The 26,052-nt window shown below is 45.5% G+C and overlaps 1 protein-coding gene across 16 annotated transcripts in view; it reads left to right on the top strand.

The window, feature by feature from the left end:
- Positions 1–26,052, top strand: part of DENND1A (DENN domain containing 1A) — a 496,373-nt gene that overhangs the window by 286,708 nt on the left and 183,613 nt on the right. For all 16 annotated transcript variants that reach the window (XM_082695480.1, XM_082695471.1, XM_082695477.1 and 13 more), the window contains one exon: positions 7,694–7,739. In XM_082695480.1, the coding sequence (XP_082551606.1) occupies positions 7,694–7,739 (46 nt within the window). The remainder of the gene's footprint in view (positions 1–7,693; positions 7,740–26,052) is intronic.

Raw genomic sequence — 26,052 nt, 5'->3', positions numbered from 1 at the left:
TGTTTGAGCCATAGATGCCTCTCTAAATTATGGAGATCAGCCTCTCAAGACTGCTGTCATGATGAAAAGAGGTCACTTCAGGTCCGCCCCACAGCACCTTGTATGTTTCCTTTACCTCCATTCACACACATATGCTAATACACTCATCTCATGTCTGCTGTTCGCCATGAGTGCCGGATAGTCAGGGACCCGAACTGTTTTCTCTGTCCTCTATCCCAAGCCCGATGCGATGCCCCACACACAGTAGTAGCTGTGGGTTGCCCGACAAGCAGAGGGAAGACACTGAGCATATACCAAATGTAGTGTAAGACATTCATTTTCTCTCTCCCCTCCCCAGTTGCCTTCTTTAGATTTAAGCTCCTGAACAACTAGTTGCTTTTTCTCTCTGGACACCACGAAGCCCTGTTACATTCCTGTTTCCCTCTTCGGGTGTCGGCAGCTGCAGTGCTCACAGCCGAGTTTGTGGCCCTCGCAGCAGGTGTGCCGAAAACCTCACAGCCCACAACTGCAGCATCACGTTCACCCCGGCTTCCATGTCTTCCCTTTGCCCCTACTTCTTTTCCTGCCCTTGTTGGTCTATTAAATTGCTTTAAATCTTATTTAGAACAAAAAATGTCAGTTCATTTAAGCTAGTAAAGTAGACGGTTTTGTTCTATGTAGTATCCACTTGGCTGTTTTCTTTTTCAGTTACGATGGTGAAATAACTTTTTTTTACTTAAGTTTTTTAGTGTGAGGGGTCAGAGAATATTAAGCAAGAGTAGCATAAGAGACTTTGAAGTCGAAGGATTTGAGCTGGAATCACCATTAGCTGTAACCATGGGTAGGCTTCTGGGAATCCTTTTCTTAATCTGTAAAATGGGTGGTATAAATGGGATTATTTGGGGGATTAAGTGAGATAAGGTGGCTCAAGCCTCTGGCGCACACTTGGGGAGCACGCTCCACTGTCCCCGTTCTTCTGGGCTCCGCATATGGTAGGCGCTGCGAACAGGAACCCCTTCGTTTCTCCTGTGACTGATTGTCTAGAAGAGCCATGCAAATTAACATGTGCTTCATGCCAAATGGGCAACTCACACAAAGGCCTCTACCCAGGGAGGTGTTCACAACCTCTGGGGTCCTGTGAGGAGCGATGCTCTGTCCCACTGGGCAGCAGAGGTTCACTAGGACTTGAAGCAGGAGGGCTTGGGGCCCAGAGACACCATCTGAGGAGGGGCTCAGAGGCAAACTTGAAACAAGAGGATTCCTGTGGGTGAGGGGAGTCAGGGAGCTGGTTGCTTGGACGTGATGAGACGGGGCCTTTGATTTGGCACGGCTTCGGGCCAGCCCTCAGAAAGCAGACTGCGGACGACCTCATCTCCTTCCCCCTCTCCTTCCATAGGCCACGCAAAGGCTGGGCTTCTGGGAAACTGTCTGCTCGTTTTGTCTCAGCAGAATGGACTTGGCCTTTCATCTGTTCTGCCATTGACGAGTGTGTGACCTGCATGACCTTCATCTCTTCATCTGTACGGTGCCGGTGGCAGTAGCACCTGCCTCACACTGTTGTCGTGAGGGTCTGCTGAGCTCCTAGCCGGGTGCTGGCCCTTGGCGGGCCACCTGTCGGGTCGCTCTCGCTGAGACCAGAACTGTGACAGTGAGGGTTCTCTGACAAGATGTGCTGTGAGGCATCGCTGGTGCTCCTTCTCCCACCTCTTGTCCCAAAACCTCTCTACCCAGGCCAAGCCTCCTATTTCAGAGCAGAATCTAAAAGTGTAGGACAAGCTGTGTTTATACTTTTGTTTCTTTTCCAAAAAAGAAAAGCTGAAACGAAGAGGACTTCTTTCAGAGTTTCCTTTCCCTTAAAAGTAGTGAACTGAGGAAAGACTTATGGGCTCCCCTGTGCCAGTCAGGACCTGTGACTAAGGAGGTGTGTGCCTCTGAGAGGTGGACCGGGCCCTGCGGCGTGGGAACTGTAGTGCTGACTGTGCATTTTTATGGGGAAAAGAAAAGCCGCACAGTGGACCTTCAAGTCCCTGGGCAGCTCTTAGCTAATTCCGTGCTGGGGTCAAAGAGGTGTTGCTTACCTGGCCCCGGGGGTTGGGGGGGGTGCTCCCACCTCTCCGCAGGTCCTACCCCGCCCCTCCCCCCTCTGTCTTGGGAAGCTGTGTTTTATGATTTGAGCAGCCAGGGTTCCTTTATTTCACCTGACTCTTTTCCAATTAGTAGCCACTCACCTCAGGGGAACATAATTAAGAGGGCTCTAGTTGTCTGGGGAAAGGAATTAAACAAATTGTGAACGTGCAGTAATAATGAACGGGGCTGCAAGACCATTAATAAGTCTGCAGGAGCCGCATTCATGCGGGGAACGAGCCCGTGCATAGAACTTACCTATAAGAAAGTTTTCTCGTCACAGGCTTGAGTTCGTAGGAGGATTGGGTGAGTAGCCCCCTTGGGATACCGGCACGGCTTTTGGCTTAAGTATCGAGCGTGTGCCGTGGGTCAGCGTGGGCATAGCCATCCCACAGCCCTGCGTTTGAGTTACAGCTTCCCTGTTTACTAGCTGTGTGGTCTTGCGCGAGTTACTTCACCTTTCTGAGCCTGTTTTCCAATCTGAAAATGTGGATAACAGCACTGCCTTGGAGAGTTGTCTTGAGAATTCCATGTAAATAATGCATAAAAGCAGCTGGGTTACAGTAGCTCGATAAATATTCTAATGTTCCCTTTCAAATTAAACATACCTTTCCGGTATTAGGTTATATTATATATTATATTATATTGTCACTGCCTTTTCACCAGCAGCAGACCATCTTTCCTTCTCAGGGAAGAAAGAAGAAAGAATAGTTTCTACTCTTCTAGAATATAACTGATGAAGTCAGATAGTACAGTAATTCCCCGAGAACAAAGGCCTAAAAGAGCTATATTCAGAGATGCACAGTGGCATCCCACAGTTGCTGTTGGCCACAGGGCAGTTGTGACACAGTTGTCATGGCCTGCCTGTATATATGAACATGGTCATAGCTGTTAATATGGTCACTGCTTTAATTATGTGCACTATTGGTTCCGCATATGTTGTGTCTAACTGACATTTAAAATGTCCCTGAAATCGGAATCGGCATTGAAATGTAAAGTCACCATGAATGCTGAAAGTCAGAGCTGAGAAGCATGGTGTTCATTTGCTAGTAGTTAAACAGATATTTGCGTTGCTGTGTTCTTGAGAAGCAACCAACACGTTCTTTGGAGGACCCAATAAGGGACGGTAGCTTCTAGGTGAAATTGGATTATGTCTTGTAATTGAGATACCCTTGGGAAAACACTCACACTGATGACTGGATCACAGAGTGATGCTGAGTGATCGAACTCCGAATGCTGAAGGAGTGTTTGAGGAACCGCTTTAGCAAACGTATTTTGCGGGGCGCCTGGGTGGTTCAGTGGGTTAAAGCCTCTGCCTTCGGCCTAGGTCATGATCCTGGAGTCCTGGGATCGAGCCTGCTTGTGATCTCTGCCTGTCAAATAAATAAATAAAATCTTTAAAAAAAAAACAAAAAAACAAAAAAAAAACAAACGTATTTTGCTGTATTTTCCTTTGAAGGTATGCTCAGGAGTGATAGGTGGCTTTTAAATTTTGTCATTGTAAGTGGTGAGAAAGTAACAAATTACAGTTTACTTGTGGTCTTTGCATTTTTTTTTAAAGATTTTATTTATTTATTTGACAGAGAGAGATCACAGTAGACAGAGAGCCAGGCAGAGAGAGAGAGAGGGGGAAGCAGGCTCCCTGCTGAGCAGAGAGCCTGATGCGGGACTCGATCCCAGGACCCTGAGATCATGACCTGAGCCGAAGGCAGCGGCTTAACCCACTGAGCCACCCAGGTGCCCTGGTCTTTGCATTCTTGGTGGTGTATGAAACTAAGAGTAAAGGTTGCCTTCCGAAGAAAGTGTTAAGCAACCTACCGAGCTCAGTAAGTAGAAGGGTGGTGACGAGAGCGTGCTTGGTGTCAGCAGCCCACGAGCCAAACGATGCCTCTCAGCTCCCTGCTCTCATAATAGAGCCTCAACTGTCCTCACCAGGGCTTGGCCAGGTATCCCTCAGGACTAGGGCAGGAATGAGAATATCATTCTTGGGGTGCAAAGAGAAGGGGTCCAGTGGGACCAGCCCTGTCAGGGCCTCGGAGAGAACCTACATGGATGTGAGAAGTCACTGAGCCTACCACGTGCTGCTCCTGTAACAAGGACTTCACGGGTTCTCTCCAACCTTTGCCACTGTCCTGGAAGATTTCCAGTGGGGCCTGTCCTACCCTTTTAGGAAGCACTTTGCCAAAAAATAACAAAAGATATAAAAAAAAAAGAAACAAAAACAGTAAGAAAAGGAAAACAACAACAGTAGCAGCCCTGCCTCTTGATTTAGTAATTTCTATGATTGGGAATTCATGCCCATGAAGTTGTTCATTGTCATTACCGCGTGACTTACAGTGAATCGTTGGAATCGTCAGACTTAATGTCTAACTCCAGAACTAGGATGCAGTAAATTAAGGCACATCCGTATGTGGTGGACTATTACACAGTCTTTAATCACAAAGAGTGTAGGCTACTATGGGAGAGGTTAACGTGGCCAATGAGAAAATAAAATATGTATGTACCCTATAATTTCAAAGATATAAATATGTTTGTTAATGTGGGCTACTATCGAGTAAGAAAAATGTGAAAGTCAAAGTAGTGTTAAGGTGATGTGATCCCCGCCCCCAAATTTCTCTTTACAATAAAAAGCCGAAGAAAAGAGGTTTCCAAAGAAAACGAGTCAGTAGCGGCAGTAACAGTTGAGGGTTACTGAGGATGGAAATTTTCAGAACGCACCGAGAATTACCCAGTTACATATTTGCTACATTGAGATGTTAAGGAGACTCTGGGTTTCCTTTTTCCCCCCATTTTCCTCTCCCCGCTTGGAATTCGTAATTAGTATCTTTGCAGAGCAAAAATGCAAGTCAGTTCAGGGAAGTATTTGAGGCTTTATCAGCAGATGATGACAGTGTAAAAGGTATTGGTCTAAATTTGCATTTATACAAAACATGGAGCTGCTGTGATTTCAGAGTAAATGTGTTTTCAATATTTTCTAAATACAGAGCTGGTGCAGCCCTAACAATGCTTGGCTAAGAAATTGCACTTCTATGATAGGCCATAATTACTCTTTGGGAAATTATTGGGCTGAAAACAAAAATGCCTACCTAATGATACCTGAAGTGTGGGTCTCACTTTGTCCCGTTTTGCATCTGTAGCCACTTCTGCAAGACTCCTTTTCTTCTCTTTCAGAGTATCAGTGATTTTTATTGCAGGACAAAGGGCATGGCATTAAAACCTACATATTTAAAATTCTAGAAAACATTTCATTTTCAGGTAAGAGGCTTCAGTTATAGAGACTTTTGCAGGATTTATTTTCACCTTTTTCTTGGGGGTGTTTGAATAGCCTTTTTCTGTACATTAACTCATTTGCTGAAATTTCAGTTCTAAAATTCTAGTTAAAACTCACCGTCCTTTGTCAGTTGCATGATTAAATGTAGAAGCTGGAAAAGTTGATGAGATTTGGTTAAATATTATGGATTAGAGTTTTTCTCCCTTCTATGTGTTAGGCTGTGCTTCTGGACAAATTAATAAGTGACCATTTTTCTGGAATTCTGCACTCTTCCTGCTTCCTTTCATTACATTAGGCAAGGTTCCACTAGATGAGACATTTGCAGTCTTAAGACTTCCTGCCAGGGTTCAGACTTTGTATTTTTGACATTGAAGCTGTCGTGTTCCTGAAGCTACTTAATTAGAAACACATTCATTTCAGTGTACACTGGAAAAAGCTTGGACAGCAGAGCCCGGCACACTGGGAAGTTTGAGCATTTGTGTAGCTGGCGGCTAAACTAATGGTTTACAGTTTAAGCGAAAAAAATATCATAGGGCATTTCCTTGCCCCTAGAAGCGAAGAGAAGCTGAATGTGCACAGCGGATACCTTTTTTAAAAAGGAGAGAGGAAGAAGAAGAAAGCAAAGAAAAGACAACTTCACTTTCACTGCAGTTGTGTGTATAATTCTTTCTTTGGCTATTATCAAATACAAAAGTCTTCTAGAAGAATAGTTCCCAAACTGTGCTGCTAATATTCAAGTCTGTTTTACAGGCTCCCAAGATATATTACTGCTGAGATCTGTAGTAAGGAGGACATTTTATATTCTGGGGAAGGATTTTTTGCTTGAAGAATGTTATTTGTTGAATGGTGATGGGGGAATTGTGCCCTCTCTTATTTTTAAATGTTTGAGCAATTTAAAAATGCACATCTGATGTTTAAAAACCTTCATTCCCTATCCATTGCTTTCAGGATGATGCCTAAACTCCTTAGTATTCAAGTGAAAACACACCTCTGCGTTCTTACTTCTTACCCCTCTGGTTTTCCCCACCCTGTTCCCAAGGAAAGCCATTCTTGTAGATCCACCTGCTGTCTCCTGGCCGCCCCAGAGGAAAGGCGCCTGGTCACCTTGATCAGAGCCTGGTGTCTTTGCCAGAGGCTCACAAAATACTCTTGCACCTTTCATAGGATGTGCTATGTACTACTGGAGAGACCTGGGGAAAAGGTGCCCACTCGCTCTCGTCCTCCTGCTTGTTGACCTCCCTCCCTTACTGTCCCTAAGAAATGTAGTCATGGGAGGTGGACCCAGGGACTTTAAGTTCAATGTTATGAAGTCACCAAAAGAAGAGACTTCAGAGTCCTCTCCGGTTTGCTGCTCCCTTTGTTTTGTGGCGTTAGAGAAGGGATTTAAGCTCTCTGGGGCTATTCTGGTCCTCTGTAAAATGGGGATAACACCTGCCTTATGCCATTGTTGTGCGGATTAGGAAAGATGAATTTGAAGTTCCTCATATACCGCCTAGCCCCTTTATTGGTAAGTAGCATCATAAATGATAATGTGTGTGAGCGCGCGCGCACACACACACACACACACACACACACTCCTGAAACCAAAGGAAATCAGTCCATAATGCCTAGGTTTTAAGAGCTTTGGAGTTGGGTTCTCTACTCCTGCCCAGTCACTGAGGGAGCAACCATTGCCCTCCCTGTGAATGAAGCAGTTGAAGGGGGCTTTGTGGATTGTGGCGCCATTGGATGGCATATGTGCATTTGGTGGGGAAAGGATTGCTCAAAGTTCCCCACATACTTAGGCCAGTCAGAATGGACCGTTAGATCACATCCCTGATGGCAGAAGGAAACAGCAAATAAAGAAAAAAAATCATCCTTCACTGAAACACATTATGCCTTCCATTCAACCCTGTTAACTGCCTTTTCTGTTGTGATTGTGGTGGTGATCATTTCCATTGGTGCCAGGAACTATACTGATCACTTGACATGTAGTCTCTTGCATTCTGATCGCGAGGGGCCCATTTGATTCCAGTGTCCCATTTTAAAGACAAGGCCACTAAGTCTGTGTAATCACAGGGCTGCCCCTGACGGATTAACGCCAAGGTCGGCGCTCTTCCCACCACCCGTGCTTCTTCTCGTGCTGCCCACATTTTGAAATTCTTCGGAAGTTTCTAGGCTTGGGAACAAAATGTCACATTAGGATTTTTGTTGTGAAAGGAAATGTAACTGTGCATACGTTTATTAAAACAGTTTTTCTCCAAATAGTGAACCATCTGTAATTTTCTGTCAGAAGCAACAGACATTAAAGCAGCTGTGTGTCTCTGTTTCTCTTCACAGTGCTCCCATGCCCTACCTCATAGGAATCCATTTAAGTTTAATGGAGGTAAGTTGGCGCCTTTCCTCCCCAGATCTCTCTACTTGCAGCTTTGTTTTGCTCTGTGACAGTGGAAAAGACCCAGTCTCTGGATTCACAGCTCTGCACGTGGGAGCATGTCCGAGCAGCACGTCTTGCGCGGCCCCCTCCCAGGTGCACAGAGCTGAGCAGTCCACCGAGACCCCTTTCCACTGGCTCTGGTTTCCAGTGTTTTTCCACTTTGCTTGGAGATTGTCGATTTCCATGGGTGAGAGAGTGAGGTTCAAAGAGGCAGGAGAAAGGGGTTCTTCAAGGGTTTGAACCAGGGAAGGGAAGTTGCTTGCTCTTCAAAATGATGTTGATTCCAAATCACTGGAACAGTATTACATTTTCATTGTAGAGGATGTGATATAAGGAAGTATAAAGAAGAAAGTTAAAATTATCCACAATACCATTATTTCCAGATTCAACTACTGTTAGCATTTCACTATTCTTCCTCCTAGTCTATATTCTGTGAACATATATTTTGTTTGAATGTGCATAACTGATGTGTATATCCATATATACATACATACATATATATATAATTTTATGTCTATTTCACTTAACATTGTAGAATGGGGATTTCTACATGTTTTTAATCTACTTTCAGTAATAATAATTTTTAATTTGGGGCCTGTCAGTCCACCATTTGGATATACCACAACTTAACCATTTCCCCATTATTGTTGGACACTTAGGTTGTTTATCATTTTTCACTGTTATAAATAGTCTTTCGGTGAACATCTTTATGCATAAGGTTTTATCTGCCATTTTGACTTACTTCCTTAGCACAGAACCCCCAACGTAGAAATGCTTGGTCAAAGCTATGAATCTGGTGCCAGATTGCTTTCTGCATGGCTGTACCAATTAGATAGCAGTTCTTTTAAAGGACTTTTCTGTGCTTTTGTAAGTGCCATTGGTTCGTAGACATGAACCTTAAGCTTTTCCCTCCTCAAGAGAGAGCTTAAATTTGTACTAGAGCAAAACGGGGTGGGAGGTGGGGGGCTTGCCTGTTTTGCACAGGAGATACGCTCTCAGAGGGAAAATCTAGAGCCATGTCCGTCTGTGATGATGCTTTGCATGTCTTAAAGGAAGTGCTACTTCTCTTCTTCTGTTCCCTTCATTTCACGTCGACGAGGACCACCTGCTTCTTCACTAACTGTTGCACACTGTGCTATTGTGCTTACGAAAATGAAACAAGTTGGTTATCGAAAAACCTGTTTGTTTGACATTGAGAATCTTGATCAAAATAGACCACAGAAATCTGCTCAAATTTCTAATTTGACAGGACGGCCATGTGGCTCCTACATTCTGTTAACAGTTCCTCCTTGTCATCACCCAGCCCTGAGCACATACAGTACACAGTTTATGGACTATCTTGGATGGTGTATTTAGATCAGATTGAAGAGATTTCTTCTGTGTTTTACCTTTGTTTGTCAAGTTTCGGGGTGCATTCAACTCTCCTGTGCGAAAAATTAAAAGTGAATCCTTTCTCATCGACCTTTCATGCCAGTTGTTGCAGAGTTTGAAACACGAATCTGAAGACCATTTGGTCTGTCGGAGTCCACAGCTCTCTCCCGCCCCTCCTCCTGCCTTCCAGACTGTTCCAGCACAGGCTTTTTCAGACTCCTTTTCATGTGCCTTTACCTTCAGCATTGTCCACATTTCTAGTCTTAGCTCGGTTTTCTTCTCCACATGCCCTCTAGTCATCTCACCTGAGGCCTTTTGCTTCAGCTACCAAGGCAATGTCAGGGACTCAGCTGTGATTCTCATACTGGGTCCCTTTCTGTGAACTTCAGATGCAAAGTTTCAAGCGCCAGTTGACTGTCACCTGGTGTGCTGCCGATACCTCAGATGCAGTCTTCCCCAAACAATGCATTATCCACACACACAGAGAGACACGTACGCACGCACGCACGCACGCATAGGCCTTCTGGTGCTCCGGGTCCCTGAGTGGCACCAGGGCCTACGAAGGCACCAGGGCCCGACCTGCAGAGCCCAATGGAGTAATCCTCTTCATCATTCTTTCTCTCAAAGTAGTGACCACAGTTCTCACCCGACTCTTCACCCAGTTCCTTTCTCACTGCCTTCACTGACCTTTTTCTTTGCTGGATTCTTACGAAGCCTTCCTCATTCACGTGACAAGCAAAATGACAGCCTCTGTGTTCCAGACATCAGCTCGGCTGTGGAAGGATGAAGACGGAGACGAAATTCAGGGCACAGTCCCAACATTTGGTGGCCTGCCGTCTGCCTCGTCACTGTACCTCTGTGGCCCAGCTCTCTCTGCCCTCCCCGTGTTCTGCCCCTTCTCCACCGCTGTCACGCCTCATGTCCTCTCCCTGTCCCTTGCTAGCCAGTGCCCTCAGTGATCCCTGAACACTAAGCCTGCTCTTTCCAAAAGTCCCCCAGTTGTCATCTTTCACTTCCTGTGCCTCTTGCTCTGGATGATAGCTATTTGCTTCCCCGTCCTCTCTGTCATCCCTAGGAGTAGGAGTTCTGTGAGAACAAAGACCGTGTTTCATTTGTGTGGTGTCGTCAGCACCTAGTGGGACACTGAACAGGTGCTTCCTGAAAAGAAGAATTGAGTGCACGCTTGGAAAACGGGAATTCGGAACAAACTTAGAGCCTCCACTGGGCATCACTGTTTCCAGGGAACCCAGCGCTAAAATTTTACTGAAAGATGGAGTACCATTTTTTCCCCTTTTTATATGACTATAAGGCATTTTTGAAAAGGCCTTTGGTAGTAAAACATGCAATGCAAAATGTACCTAAATTTTGAAGCGAATATTTGAGACCGTTTGGTGTTTAGGTGAATGGGGTGCAAGTCTGCTCTCCTCAGCCTTTGAAGGGTTTTAAGTGAGAAGGTTCGGGAAGTACCAGGCAAGATAAATCTTAGACCTGTTTGAAATTGGGGAGGGGTTTGCCATGCCGCAGCCTGTGTGGTCAGCACTAGAAGGAAAACAGAAGTAGTTGTCGCCCCGTTCTGGAGGCCAGCTAAGCCACTTTCCAGACAAAGTGGTGTTTCCCGGGTGTGTTGGGCAGCTGCGAACGACCCACTCATGGAACTGAGTCTCTCTGTCTCCTCGCGTGCATCTGGGCTCAGACTCCAAGTGCTCTAATCATTCCTTTTGATTGGGATTATCTGGTTCTGTTATGCCCTTCAAGGGAGAGAAATGCTTTCCTGAGATTTCTTCCAGGAGCTATGGGCTGTAATGCTCGGGGAGGAGCTCGTACCTGGGGCCAAAGGAAAGCTCTTTAAGGAAGGAGCTCGGGAAGGCCCATCTCCTCTCGCACACTAGTTTTCTTACTGGCAATTCAGCAAAAGGCTTATTTTTGACTGTCTTGTTATTTTTTCTTGAAAGCTATAGGCACCTTATTATGCCTTTGCATATGTGCCAGAATTTTTTAAACTTCAAATGAATGTGGCAGATGTTCATAAAAGTTTAGAAAAAGCTACCATAGGAAGACTTTTTAACCATTTTTATGACACTCAAATTTGTTGCACAAAAGGAAATATAAATTATAACCTAGTGTTCTCATCTGAAAAAAGGTTATTTTGGGGAAAGACCTCATTCTGGTCTCCGTGCTCTACCAGGGTGCCCTTGCTGTGTGTCAAATGGTAACCTCATCCCCTTAAAGAGACTGCCTTCCTTCTAAAGTGACAAGTTTTTAGTTGATCCTGATTCTTACCCCTCCTTCTGCCTTTTTATATTCTTTCTGTCATTTAAGCAAACATTAATTTGAGGCTAGTGGTAAGTTAGCAGGATAGCCAAGGCTATTGGCATAGACCTAGTTTCTTCTTGGAGAGAATGATCTTGTTAGCTGGCAGCTAAGAAGTACCGAAACGTGGCCAGATTACACAGTGGCTGTTCCCTTTCATTTCTCTCAACCTCGGTTCAGTTCAGGAGACGTTTCTGCCGCCCCTGTTCTGTGCCATGGCCGGTAGCAGGTGCCAGGTCACATCTGGTCGATGGTGCTTCTCCTATTTGACAAATGAAGACTTTCCTTTCCAAGCCTCGCAAACAATGCTTTGTGTCCAGGCCTCAGAGCGACGCGAGGGATGGATGCAGGAGATCATGTATGTATCACTCCTGCCGGCAGAATGCTCAGGAAGGAAGTAGGAAAGGCGATGGGCCTGGCACAGTTCCAGACAGCGGCTCGGGCTGGCGTGTAGGTGCCGCTCCACCTAGACACAGGGGCACCTAGACATAGTGGCTGGAATGTGGGCTCCGGATGCCGGCTCCCCTCTGCCTGCTTATGCGATCTTGGGAATGGTGGTTGACCTCTTAACCTCTGTTGTCTTACGTATCAAGTGAGGGCAGTGGCCATATCTCCCTGAGAGGACTGTTGGGGGATCCGGTGAGCTGATGCTTATTAGGTACCTCGCACAGTGCCTGGCACATGGAATTCAACAGAGATCAATGACCATCACTGTTTTCATTTCCTCAGTGGCCTTGTAAGTCATTCACGTTGTTAAGCTGATGGCTTTGACTTCTGTTTCAGAGACACTTAGGTTACCAGGCTCATCGTCCTCACCATCTGGGCAAGGAGAGTGTCACAAGATTGGTTTGTGCTCACCCTGTTGTGTCCTGGTTTGCAGTGCTAGAGGGACCGAGTCAGGGGTGGGAGCAGCACCTGGAGAATGCGAAGGCGCTGTCTGTCCCCTGCTGGACCACTCCCTGCTGCAAGAGTTTTAGGCATGATACTTTGTCTCTCTCTATCCTACTTTCTTCATCTGTAATAGTCCTTAGTATCCATCTTTTAGGATTGTGGTAAGGATTAAAGAAGGGAGTCCTGTATGTGTCCCATCACGTCCTAGGGCCTGGCCTATGGTTAAAATGCTATCTGTATCCCCTTCTACAAGAATGTTTCGAGAGCCTTCTGCATACACAGGCACTGCATCGTGTGACGAGTTCTGTATGAAATGGTGAACGTCACATGATCCCCGCCTTCACAGGGTTTTGTCTGGGGCAGATGCAGATAAGAGGAAAGTAATTACAGTGAATCTGGGATGCCCTGGGCCTGGAAGAGCAGACACCACATCTAGCCTTGAGGGCTGTGCTTCCAACTTCAGTTCCGACTACCTGAACTGAAACCAGGGAAACTGGGAACGGCATCGACAGAGACTTAAAATGAACACCATGGAATTTTCCAGAAAGTTTGAGTAGTTCAGTATCTGACAGGAACACAGAGCTGAAGGGAGAGAGGAGAGCTGAGGTACGCAGGCAAGGGCCAGGCTATCCAGGGCCTTGTAAGCCTTGTTAAAGAGTTTGAACTTTATAGGGCAATGGAGAGCCATTGGAGTGTGTAAATAGGGGAGGGACATGGTCAGGCCTTCTCCTTCTGGGCCATTAGAAACACAGTCCTTCCATATAAAATGCTTGGAAACTGCTTAACCATGTTAATAAAGTAAATTGATATTTATAAAGATCAAGGTAATTCTTAAGTAAATTACACACCACGACCATATATATAAAATTCAGATGTGTTAGCGTCCCAAACCCAAGCTTCCGAATGGCTCCCTTGCCACCACGCCGTGGCAGAGGTGTTTGTGGTGATGACTTTTCTTCAGGGGTTTAAGCACCACTTTTACTAGGTTTTGTCTTTTCCTCCGTGTTTCCAAGTACTTTTTATGAATTAGATATTCTTTCTACAGCCCAGTTTGAGGATATAAATTTGGATTGCATACTAAGTGATAGTTCAGGCAGTAAAAACGGGGGGAGTGAGACCCAGAAACCAGGCTCACAGGCCCCTGGCCATCTTTCCCAGCACTGCAATGTCAAAACGCATGTGATAGGTACATGAGGGCACGAGGACAAGGTCACAGCATTCCTTTCTCTTTCTCACCATCCTTTACCTGGGGAGGCTTGGCGGGAGCTCCTAGGAGCCAACTTTGCAGTTGAACCGGGTGCTTGGCTCAGCACTGGGCCGGCACATCCAGGGACCAAGTTACTGGTCTGTGGGAGCCAGAGGCAGCAATTTCTGTCTGCAGTGGGGCTCAGGGTGTAAATAGCAGGCTTTCACACACACAAAAATCACAGGATTTACTTATTTACAGAAAAGAAAAATAACCTTTCTTTTTTCCTACCCATCTCAAAGAACCCGAATTTTTGTCAAATGAGTTGACACAATTTTAACTCGTTTTTTCTTTTCATTTTTCCCTGGGCACAGAAAGTCTTTAATCCTTTGTTCACTTTTTTTTTTTTTTTTTTTTACATATAAATTTATTTTTACACCGTTTCACAGCAAGTGGAGAAGAGTGTTTCCTGTTTACCATTGTGCCATTTTGCTTCTTCGCAGGACTCCACAGGTAGACGGTAATAAGATGTAGTTCACACTTGTTGATGCTGAGATTGATGCAAAACTCAGAGCCATAATTATATTCAGATGTAAGTGGTGGCTTGTATATGTATCCTCCCAGGAATTGAGAAATTCAGTGAAGACCTGTTGGTTAGTGCTCAGTCATCCCTTTCCTCCTTTATAAGAAGGAACAAGATAGGAAGGTTGAGACAGCTTCTGAATCCTTGCTCAGCACCAGACGCTGTGCCAGATACTTCACCTGTTTTGAATTTCGAGAGTTCCTCCAAATCCCCCTGCCAGGCGGGGGGTATCCGTATTTGCCAGTGGGGAAGCTGAGGCTCAGGGAAAGTCATTTCTATAGAATCCCTTTGCTGCGGGGGTGGTTTGTGAGGACCCAGAGCCTCTGCTCTGAGCACCATCTGAGCGGGCCATGTGGTTCCGGCCTCACCCTATCCCGTGCTGGGCAGAGGCCCCAGCTTTGCCCAAGCTTTTCCTTCTCAGGGTGGCCCCCTACCATGCACTGGGCATTGTGGTGAAGGGCTCGGGGAGACGCCTCTGGTGGCCTCATGTGCCTCCAGAGCAGAGGTCTGAGTGCACCTGTATCTGAGGCTGTGTGACTTAGCCTCGCCATGACTTCATTCTCTCTTCAGTAAAATGAGGACTGTGTCACCTAGCTAAAGGACTTGAGAGATTTTAGTGATACAATGGATGCGAAGAGCTTCTTTAGAACACTCTACCGAACATTATTCTTTGCAGTGAGGAGGGAAGTTCAGCACACTTGCTGGTGCTTGCTTTATCATATAAAGAAAAAAATGGCTTGGTTTTGCGGGGATTTCCTTAGCATGGTATCTGTTACCGTGCGGAACACCACACCGGAGTCCCTGTCACAAGCACGGCATTCAGTGACAATTCAGAGGCTCTGTTCAGCTTAGGGCCGGATGGAGCTCCTGCCTTCTGCCGGTTGGGTTTCCCCTGAAAGTGCTTTTCCTCCTCACACAGCATCTACTTTAAAATGAGGATGATTCTTAAATGTCACTTACCCTAATGTTGGAATTAGTTAATATAAAACAATTTAAAGCTCTGGTAGTAATTTATGTAATCAAAGGGAGCAAGTTCTTCTGGCTGATTTAAGAATCTCTTGCAGTCAGTACATTTTCAGTCTAATTTGTTGTGACTGAAATGTTCTCTTGTGAGATGAGATAAGCCTCTGTTATAGATTAGCAAAACTGAGTAATTTATGAGGGAGAATCCCAGTAGAAAATGTGAAACCATCATTGATGCTCCTGTTTGCCAATTTTCCCATCATCACTTAGCCAGTCATTATATGTAGGTTCCGCTTAGCAATGTGAAAACTGACTTCAAAGAAAATTTAGTTTATCAACTGTTACTAAGAGAAGCTTGAACTCATCAAAATCCTGTCAGATTAAGAAAAGGAGCGGCGCGCTAGGAGGCTGTGCAGCAAGAGTGGAAAGGACTCTTGGGCTCCAGAGCTAGGTGGCCCTGGATTCAAATTCCAGCCCTAGTTAATGTCTAGTTTAAGTCAAGGTGGCTTTAAACAAGCTCCTTTGTTGAACCAAGAGGTCAGTTGTGGTATTTCTGCTGCATCCCATAGTTAAGACTCCTTTCCACACAGGATTACTGTGTTGTCCTCTGGAGAGATGACTATTCAGGGGGCGCCTGGGTGGCTCAGTCGGTTAAGCGTCTGACTCTTGATTTCGATTTCATGGTCTCAGGATCCTGGGATGGAGCTGTGCGCTCAGCGGGGAGTCTGCTTGAGGATTCTCTCCCCCACTCTGCCCCTCCCTGGCCCCTGCTCGTGTGCTCTCATTCTCTCTCTAAAATAAATAAGTAAATCTGTTTTTAAGGGGGGGGGGGCACCTGGGTGGCTCAGTCTTTTAAGCGTCTGCCTTTGGCTCAGGCTATGATCCCAGAGTCCTGCAATCAAGCCCCACATCGGGCTCCCTGCTTGGCAGGAAGCCTGCTTTCCCTCTCCCTCCTGCTTGTGCAATCTCTCTATGTATTAAATAAATAAACTCTTTAAAAAAAGAGAGAGAGAGAGAGAGAGAGAGAGAGAGATGCCTGTTGGAGATACTTAATGATATCAACCATTGAATGAGGACCTCCCAGTGTACATGGCCCTTGAGCCATACCATTTCTAATGGTCACCCTGTGAGGGGAGTATAGACTTTATAGAGAGGATGTTGTGTTATCTCTCTAAACCTCAGACACCTCACTTTTAAATGGGTTGATTCCCCACTTCATAGGAGTTTTTAATGAGCAGTAAATGAGGGAATTGGTACCGGGCCCATGGTGCCAAATAAATGGAAGCAACTATACGTATATCCATATTCTGTAGTTCAAAGGCATCTACCTAAGATTGACTTTCTCCTTTCCCAGCCTCCTTTTGTATTTTTTAGTGAGTGACTTTTTCTAAATTGACATTAACTCAAAGGCACTTTTAACCGAGCACAGCCACATGGGACTGGTGACTTCTTTTCATAAAGTCCTTGCAAGTGATTAGGGGCGGGGCCCCTGTGGGAGCTCAGAGACCAGCCGTGTGATGATTGAAGAGCAGTACCCTTGGCCTAGGCAGATCCCACTTGGAATCCGGGCACATGTGGTTCTGTTTAACACCGTGCTCCACAGACTCATGGTCCGGGCTTGTGACCATCAGACATTTGTTGTTGATAGGTGAGGTCACCGCAGTAGGGGTGTTTGTCAACCAAATTAAACTTCCTCTTAATGACCTAAAATAATTGATTCGGAAGGCCTTTAAATGGGCCATGGCAGTGTGTAAGCAGGCTGAAATCTGGTATTTTCTGCACACATTATTGCGTGTTATTGTTTTGCTTGGGGGAAGATATGGATGGACCATTGGCTTTCCGGGCAGCTCCACCATTTGTCTGCACGAGATGTGGGCGAGTCCCTGAACTCCTGTGCGCGTGTGCCTTACCATCTGTGAAATGGGGCACCTGCCTTTACGCGATGACAGAAAGAATGTGACTAAAACTCCACGCCCACTAGTTTGCCCTCACTCAATGGAGAGATTATTGTTAATAAAGGATTTCCACTGGGCGTCTCTGAAGAAGACAGCTTAGTAATAATTTTGTACAAAGTGGTCAAACTCCGATGTAGTAACCGTACCTTTTTTTTCCCCCTGCTAAACTGATTTCTCCATAAACTGCTTTCTGTACTAAACTTAAACACCCATAGAGAAAAGTGTGACTAAAATTGGAGTCTGTAAACCTCTCTTTACATATTGTTTGATTCTCAGCTGATTTCAAAATGAATTTAAAGTTGAGTACTTCAGAGCTATGCCATGTAGGCTACAAGAGGTCTGAGTGTTTTCTTTGCCTTTGGATTCAGACATTAATGACCTGAGCTCTGGCCTTTGCAGGTAGAGTGGGGCCACCATACCATGTTTGTTAAAAATAAAGGCACTGGCTCAGGGCTTTCCCTGAGTTTGATCAACAGTGGCACTAAAGTTTGCTTTTGTGTTTGGAAGTTATCAGTATCCCACAGAGTGGTTTATGTGTCCTGCCTAAAATCCTTCCCTCCATAAACCCAGATATCTGACAAAAACTAAGAGCTGCAGGCTGGGGCTCCCTAGGGTTCTGGACATGTCTTTAACCAAATGTAATATCTGCTAAACCTTGGCATCAATTGCTTTTGAATGATTTATTGGTAATAAATTTATATCCTGCCTCTGCAGCATTTTATTGCAAATATTTTGTACTGACCGAATGGGTTAAATTATGAAGCTTGATAAGTACATATGCACATTACCCATCCCTAGCTTTAAAAGAAAAAAAAAGGAAGAAAAAGATAGCTATGAGTTTGGAAGTCATCCCAATTTTTAAAAATAAGAGAATTTGGACATTTTGGCATATGGGGCTTTTTAAATGAAATTTCATGGAACTGAAAACAGTCAATTTTAGGTTTCCAAAAATTGTTTTGATTTTCATTGGTATAAATTTGCTGCACATGGTTTTAGGGAAGTTCTGAGAGATGCATTTGGGACTTCGGGGTTGATTTTTTTTTTTTTTTCTGAGATTTGTGATTTATTTTTAAAAGGTGATTTTTTTTTCCCCAACTCAAAGTATAAATCGGAGGAGACATAGTTCCATTTCTAGGACAGCTTTTTTGTAATGACATTGTTAAGCATTGCCGAACAACTGGACTTGGGGTTGAATTATTGAGCATCGTTTCGGCACCACTTGGACACCACGCGGCAGACTCCTCTGCCCCCATCTCGGAGTTAGAATCTCGAGGCCAAGTGATTTGGGCCATTCCATTAGCAGCAGCTGCCAGTGATAAGCACCACGAGAGTCACCTGTGTAGGGTCAGGCTTATTGCACATCAAGGTTCGGCAGTGTCGGAAGAGAGGGAAGATGCCCAGGAGGGGGCTCCAGGCCACCTGCTGTGTGAGGATCAAAGGGTTGAAAGGTCAGAGGGCGCAGCTCCCTTAACCATATCTGTCTGTGCAATAGCTATTTCAGATTGTAAATCTTGGCGATTTCATTAAGTCCTCCTGGCTGCTACTGGGGCATTGAAATAATAAAATTTTATATCTGTTGCCTTTCCTGCCTCTGGCAGCCAGGCTGATAGATTCTCAGCAAAATGGGGCGTCTTTATGAAAACCTTTCCTGGAAGGATCAGAGCAGCCCTAATGAAGCTTCAGGTTGGGAAGTTGGGGTTCACAGCACCTCATCCTCTGGAATAGCTTAAAATACACACACACACAAACCATTGAGCCGCCTTCGTGATTTATGTAACACCTTGTTTCTGAAAAGCAGGTCACCAAAATATTACATCTTGCTAAATGCTTACTCTTACACAGAGGAGGCGTGGGGTGCTTTCTCGGTGCGGCTGCTTCGTTAAGTAGCCCGTTCTGATGACACCAGGCCCATTCTCTTGGGGCGCCCCCCAGCCGCTGTACAGAAATTATTTCTTACTCGGCAGACCTTTTGGGTGTTTTTAGAGACGTGTCTCCTGAATATGATTTTCCAAACACTTTTCCTAGATCTTAAAGTTGTTATGGACCTTTAGGGTTCCTTGGCTCTTGGGCAAGACAAATCACAGTAATGGCTGCCCCTTTACTGCCCATCTGTTTAAGACCCCCTGTAGTTTGTTTGAAAAGTTAAGAGATTTTCACAGTGAAGGTGCCATTTCTGAAATTTAAAGTGTTCCTTTTCACCGTGAGATAAGTTCACTCTGATTAAGTCCGTAATTCTCACTAAGCCATGTTTATGGGGGCAATAAACAATGTTTCAGCGTGCTTGTTAAATTGGGTTTCCAACCTCTCCACTCTTTAAAAATTGACATTTCAAATAAAAGGCAGGTGGAGATGGGAGTCCGGGTTCTCTGTGCCTAGTGATGAATGGATGATGGCAAGTTGGCAGTTGTGTGGGAGGAATGAGGCCCTATTTTATGGAGGGTGACCCCAAACCATTTTGGGACCAGGGAATCGACATCCCCTTCTACCCCCAGTGAAACCCTTACATTCAAGTTTCACCGTTTCAGATTGGATGGATACTGTTTCTGAAATCCTGCCAGCCACAGTCCACACATTACTGAATTTTCACAGCCAGCCTGTGCTCCGGTGGTGGAGGCCCGGTTTTACACATGATGAAAGTTGGGCAGAGGGAGGTTAAGTAACTTGTCCAAAGTCACATAGCTAATAATTACAGAACCAGCACTCAAACCAAGTTGTTTCATTGTGTGAAGTGTTGTTGTATATACAAAAGAAAAATATGATACTGGTCCAGGTTTAGGGTCTGTTTGCTGTTCTGCAACTAGCCACTGATAAGTCTATCCAGAGGTTACAAAATAAATCTGTCACCTAGTCACTGTTCTTGATACTCACTCAGCTGGGAAAGTAGAGGGGCTACACAGATAGGAGAGGGAGACCACCAGGCTTTGGGCTCGGGCAGTCCTGAGCTCTTGTCCTAGCCCTGTTACTACACAGGGACCTGGTGCGAATGCTTCAGTCTTCTTGTCTGTAAAATGGGATTAATAATGCCTGTTCTGTGAGGTTGCTTTGAGGATCAGATGAAAAAATGCATTTTAAAATGATAGTATTTAATAACCCTATGATACTTTATAGACGACCATAGTGTTATTGCAGTTTCTGTGAAGATAGGAAGGTTAGAATGGTTCAAGGAAACGTGACAGCGATACATGAAATAGTTGGAAACATCACTAAACAAGTCTTTTGTTTGTTTTTGGTTTGGGTTTTTATGGGCCCGGTCATATATGATCCACTGCGCTTGGCGCTTAGGACTTCCAGAAGGCAACTCGCCGTGGGGCAGGAGTAATCAGGAAGGTTTTATAGAAGAGCATGGTCTTGTGGGATGGAGGGGACCATGGTGACCTAGGTCTGGGCCATCTTCGCATCTCACCAAGTGCTCTACCTCTTCATCCTTCCTTTGTGCCTTACCACAGACTTTCTTCATCTTTTTGTTTGTGACACATGAGGAAGCTGAGTCTCCAGCCTGGGGAACCCGCTCCAGTCTGAGGCAGAACACCACCACCACAAGGGCAGGCTCGGGGAGGGAAGAACCCAGCTCTCAGGGAGGCCATGTAGTTGACCGTGTAGCTGGCCCTCTAGGAAGCACAGGCCCTACTTAAGCTTTCATCTTCTCAAAAGTCCTGAAGGTAAGGACGGGGACTCCCATCTCACAGAGAAGCAAATGCCCGAGAAGGTAAAGTGCCTTGCCTAAAGCTACCTGGCTAGTGAGTGAAAGAGCCGGGACTCCAGCCTTGGGATTTTCTGACCTTGGACCCTGGATCATCCAGTGGAGGGAATCGAGCAAGTTCCGTGCAAAGGGAGATGTTCTCTTCTACCGTACGTTCCTGTACCTTTTCTTAGGCCAGCTGGGTAGAGCTTACCCCACCGCTCCCTCTCCATGCCCTCCCCGTCAGGAGGCCGAGCTTCTTCACTTCAGGGATCACGTTTCATTACGTGGCTGACTGGCCTTAAAAGCTAGCATCAAGTTGGCCTTAATGACCGACTGACGCATGACCGACTGAAGGGGTGAATGACTGAAGGAACGTCCAGTAGAGAAAAATCAGGAAAGGAAAAATCGCCCATCGGAGAAACCGCTCCATGCCGACCTGGGTCGAAAATCCCTGGACTCGAGAGTCGGTGCTGATTACCTTGCGAGGAGTGGATTTGGCCTGACCTGGGAGGGGCTTGTACCACTTCCCTCGCTTGTCAAGCTTCTGTTTCTGTTTAAAGCACACTGGGAAATTCCAGCGGCGGTTTCAGGGGTCCTCTGAACTGTCGGGCTTAGATTTTTAATTTTGCGGAGCAGGAAGGAGCAAATCAGTGACTCCTGGCTCCAAAGGAAAAACCACTACGTTTATCAACTGCTTGGCAGCTCAGTGACCTTTGGGGCCTGAGCAAGGGAAGGAAAATGTCACTGTTCCCTCTGCGTGGATCCAAGATTTCAGGAGGGAATAAAGAGTTTAGAAAACCTGAAGATTTGCCTTTCCTCTTCTCGTCCTTTCCACTTTCCCTCTTATTTCTCTTTCCTTTCTTCCTAGGAGGCCACCAGCTCCCATGCTGTTCTTTGTTATGTGCTTATATGTATGCGCATGCATTTGGGCACATTTTCTATGTGCCGTATAGTGGAAAGAACATTGGCACGTGGAACCGAGATTCAAATCCCTTTCTCTGACAAACACCGATTGTAAAGAGCACGGGCAGACTGCTTACTCTCTTTAGCCTCAGTTTCTTCATCCATCAAATGGGTATGCTATTCTGGAGAAAACCCTCTCCCCTGGGAATTTTAATGGGGTCTGGGCCAACCATCAAGTTCCTGAAGGGCTTAATTGTTTTGGTATGTGTTGAACAAACATCTGTTAAGTTACAGTTGCTCGGTATGTTTGTTGATTGAAACAACGTGTCACACAGACAGTTCATAAGGTACACTGGGTCATGGGGTGTTGGTGTTCGACTGGGTTCAGTGTGCAGCTCCACTGCTTCCAAGCCAGAGGACTTTGGACAAGCTATTTGACCCCCCTGATCCTCAATCTCCTTCTCTCCACAGGAGTGTGGTGGGGATGATATGATAGGGTACTCATAAAGGGTTGGGTATGGGAGGAGCACACAGGCTAGTGGCTATCGTGTTGTTATTGTTGTAAGAGTTCGTAAGATGATGGTGTACTCATGTAAAACCCCAGTTCCAGTCTGCCTTGCAGTGTCTTGGCCCACCAGGAGTAGAATTAGCCTCAGAGGGGACTCCATGAACCCAGCAGTAGTGTGCAGCATAAAATTTGGATTAACACATTATTAAGATGGAAGAGCCATGTTCTCCATCTTTCAAAATTAAAACAGCTGCCGAGAAGTCAGAGTGAAGGAAGACCTAATGTTGGGAGCCATATCAGTTGGCCTCTCTCACAGAGGGACAGAGACTGGATTTTCTTTGAGGCAGCAAAGCATGTTGTGCGTGTGACAACACTCTGACTTGGGAACATGCTACGTTCTCTTGAAACAGAGTGTCCTTGCCCAGAGTCGGTCTTGGACCCGACCGCTTTCCTTGGTGGTCTCGTTGCTGGTCTCAGAGTTGCTGCCTCAGCCACAGGAGAGGAGACCAGGCTTGCAGGCCTCAACAGGTCACTCCAGCAGGGAGAAGGCCTGCCTGTAGTCAAGGCCAGTGCCCTGGGCAGATGGGACGGAACATGGCCACATAGGTGCTGAGTTAACTATTTCTATTTTATTTTCCTATTACTTAATCTTTTCACAATACTATATAGTATGTAGTGATGGCCCCATTATGTAGATGAGGAGACAGGTTCAGCTAGATTTAAATAACTTGCCCGGGGTCCTATGAGTAAGAATTAAAGAAGGTAAAACCCAAAGCCCTGTCCATCTGACTCACACTCCTGCTCCGTCCTGCTGCTCCCTGAAACCCAGCTGACACAGGATCACAAGGGTCTCTCAGAAGGTGCCCAGGCAATGTTTCTGTTTTGATCTTCACTGGAGAGACAGCAGGACAGACTGAAGAAATACCATGTGCCCTGGAGGTGTCTTCCTTTGCAGACAGATTTTCTGACCATGCAATACATTCTAGAGTGAATCCTTTTTGTCAAAATAATTACCCTTATGATGTTTTTCAGAATAATCAATACTCCGTGCTTATTGTGTAGCAAACACGGTCCTAAGTTCTTCTACATATTTTAACTCATGCAATGACCATGACGATCGAGTGACGTCCGTGCCATTTACTGTTTGTTTACAATACTACTATTGAAGTGTAAGATTTCTAGGGCAAAGCACACTCATCCTGTGCACACAACAAGGTCAGTCAGCCATGTGACCACCACCAGAGTGAGAAACAAAATACTAACTGTCCCCCAGAAGCCCCTCTGGTGTCCTCTTGTAGTCATTTGGCCTCTTACCTAAGGATAACCATTATTGTCCCCAGGGATCAATACTATTTTAATTTCATCGAACAGATGAGGAAACTGCTGCACAAGACAGCATATGCATAACTGGCACAGTTGGGAATTCAGACTTGGGCAGTCTGGCTCCAGAGAATGCGCTCCTATCCCTGGGACATAGCTAGGAAAAGAACACTAGATTGGTGCTGGTTTCGGTTTTAATAGCACAAAATTGTCATAGTGGAGTCTTAGCAGCTTCTGCCTTTGGTCTGAAAACCAGTTTAAATTCTTACAGTCTTGGAACTGTAATCCATGTTAGTGGGCCTAACTTTCAGATTGCAAGGACAGAAACTCAATTTCCATAGCCACCCCCACCACCCCACCCCCCGCCGCCCAGTTTATTGTTCACTTACTGCAATTGGGTACTGTGTTAAATTTTATCTGTACATTGTATCATTTAACCCTCACAACCCAGCTGTGCACTAAGTAGTAATATCCCCATTTAATTTAATTAATTAATTTATTTTTTATTTGTTTTAAAAGATTGTATTTATTTATTTGACAGAGAGAGACAGAGAGAGGGAACACAGGCAGTGGGAATGGGAGAGGGAGAAGCAGGCTTCCTGCAAAGCAGGGAGCCCTATGCAGGGCTTGATCCCAGGATACTGCGATCATGACCTGAGCTTAAGGCAGCCACTTAAGGACTGAGCCACCCAGGTGCCCCAATATCCCCATCTTATAGATAAGAAAACTGAGGCTCAGAAGTAAAGAGATAGCTAGAGGTTACACAGTCACAGAGGCAAGGCTTGAATCTGGCTGTCTCATTCCAGAGCTCACAGTTTTAACTCCCATGTTAACTCCTATCTTACTTTCTATGTCAACCGTGAATTAATTCTGTACTAATTAATCATGATAATTTCACACGATTATTATCACTGCCATCATCATTCTTATTCCCACTGCACTTCCTTGAGCAAACTCCATTTTGCTTACTTTGGGCTTCCCTTGTCCATGTGGGCTTTACGTTGACATCTGCTTCTAAGCCTGCCTCCCAGCAGAGTGCATCCAGCCACAATATCCCATTCATTCTCTAGTTAATAAGCATTTGCCCTATGTCCAGGCACCGCACTGGGCACTGGAAGAGGAGAGACAAACATGCCCCAGCTCTGCCCTGATGACAGTCCTTCTGGAAGGACAAGAGAAAAGATGTACGGCCTGCTGGCTCATTGACTCCGTGCTTGCTGCCTCACTGACCCCCATCCTAGATAGGGACCCAGCGCTCAGCTGAGGAAGCTGATCTGTTCCTCAAGGTCTAGGACCAGCTTTCCTCCACATCTAGCTCCTAGCTTCCTAAACCAGGGGAGCATTACATGCTTCTGACTGCTTCTTGAATTCCCGAGATCACACTGCCAGTACAGACCCTTCCACTTCATCTTATGGACTGGTTCTGAGTCCTACATTTTGTCACTAGCTGCCCAGTCCCCTCTCTAGACAGGCGGGATCACTCCCCATCTGTGGGGGAGGAGGGGTATTGGTGTGGTTCAACTAGGGTCCCTATTTTATGTATTAAGGGAGGAAAGCCATTGTTTTCATATGACCAGTTTTAGAAAGTAAGGCTCAATAAAGTCTTGGTTTACAGGGGAAACAGCAAAGGTAGAGTGATTCTCAAACAGACTCTACTTTTGTGTAGGGAGTTATATCAGTGTCTCTAGGGGCATTGGATTTTTATGTTTATCTTAAGAAGGCATGAGAAGAAAAACAAAGTTTAAAAAAAAAATCCTGGGCTAGATCAAAGAAAGGAAAGAAGCAGGGAGCCAAACTCAGTTGCAAATTGAATGTACCAGGGACTAATTACCTTGTCTTGTAACATCCATTCACCATTCTTGTGTTGTTAATTTTTTACCATCTACTGTGATTTTATTCCATGTTCTGGACATAGTATTAATATGTTTATCAACTTCATTGGGATACAATTTATGGACAAACCATCCATTTGAAGCGTAGAATTCAATGAATTGTGATAGCTTCATACACTCATGAACCCACTGCCACCACAATATATAGACTATTCCCACCACCCTCAAAGGATTGTTCTTTTCAATTTAACAAAATAAAATTCCCTTATCTTGAGCTTCTCCTGTGCCAGGCACCCTGCACTACTTTAAAAACGTTAACCCATTTAGTCCTCATCACAAGCCTGTGAAGGAGGCACTGTTGTCATCCCAGTGTCCAGAGGACAACACTGGGGCACAGAGAGATGGAATGAAATGCCCAAGCTGGCACAGTTGGTGAGTGTTAGAACTCACGGACTGGCTTCCAGATCCTGTGCCCTTCACCGCTCTGCTCTGCTGCCTTCCATGAGCCAGGTGTTGGGGTAGGAACTGACAGTGCAGAGACAAGTCTTTTTACCTCCAAGAAGCCCGAAGACTAGGAGAGGAAGCAAATACCTCTGTAAATAACTCGTTGGCATGTTGTTCTGGTTGTGGGACTGACCTCAGGGGAGCATAGGGAAAGGCAAACTTACTGCTAACTGAGTCCCTCTGAAGTGAGGTTGGCCAGGCTCCACCGAGCTCTCAGGAACTATCGGAGGAAAGGAGACTGACGGACAGGAGAG

This window comes from Mustela nivalis, assembly GCF_964662115.1.
Source record: "Mustela nivalis genome assembly, chromosome: 13".
Classification (NCBI taxonomy): Eukaryota; Metazoa; Chordata; class Mammalia; order Carnivora; family Mustelidae; genus Mustela; species Mustela nivalis.
This window is presented reverse-complemented; position numbering and strand designations above follow the sequence as displayed.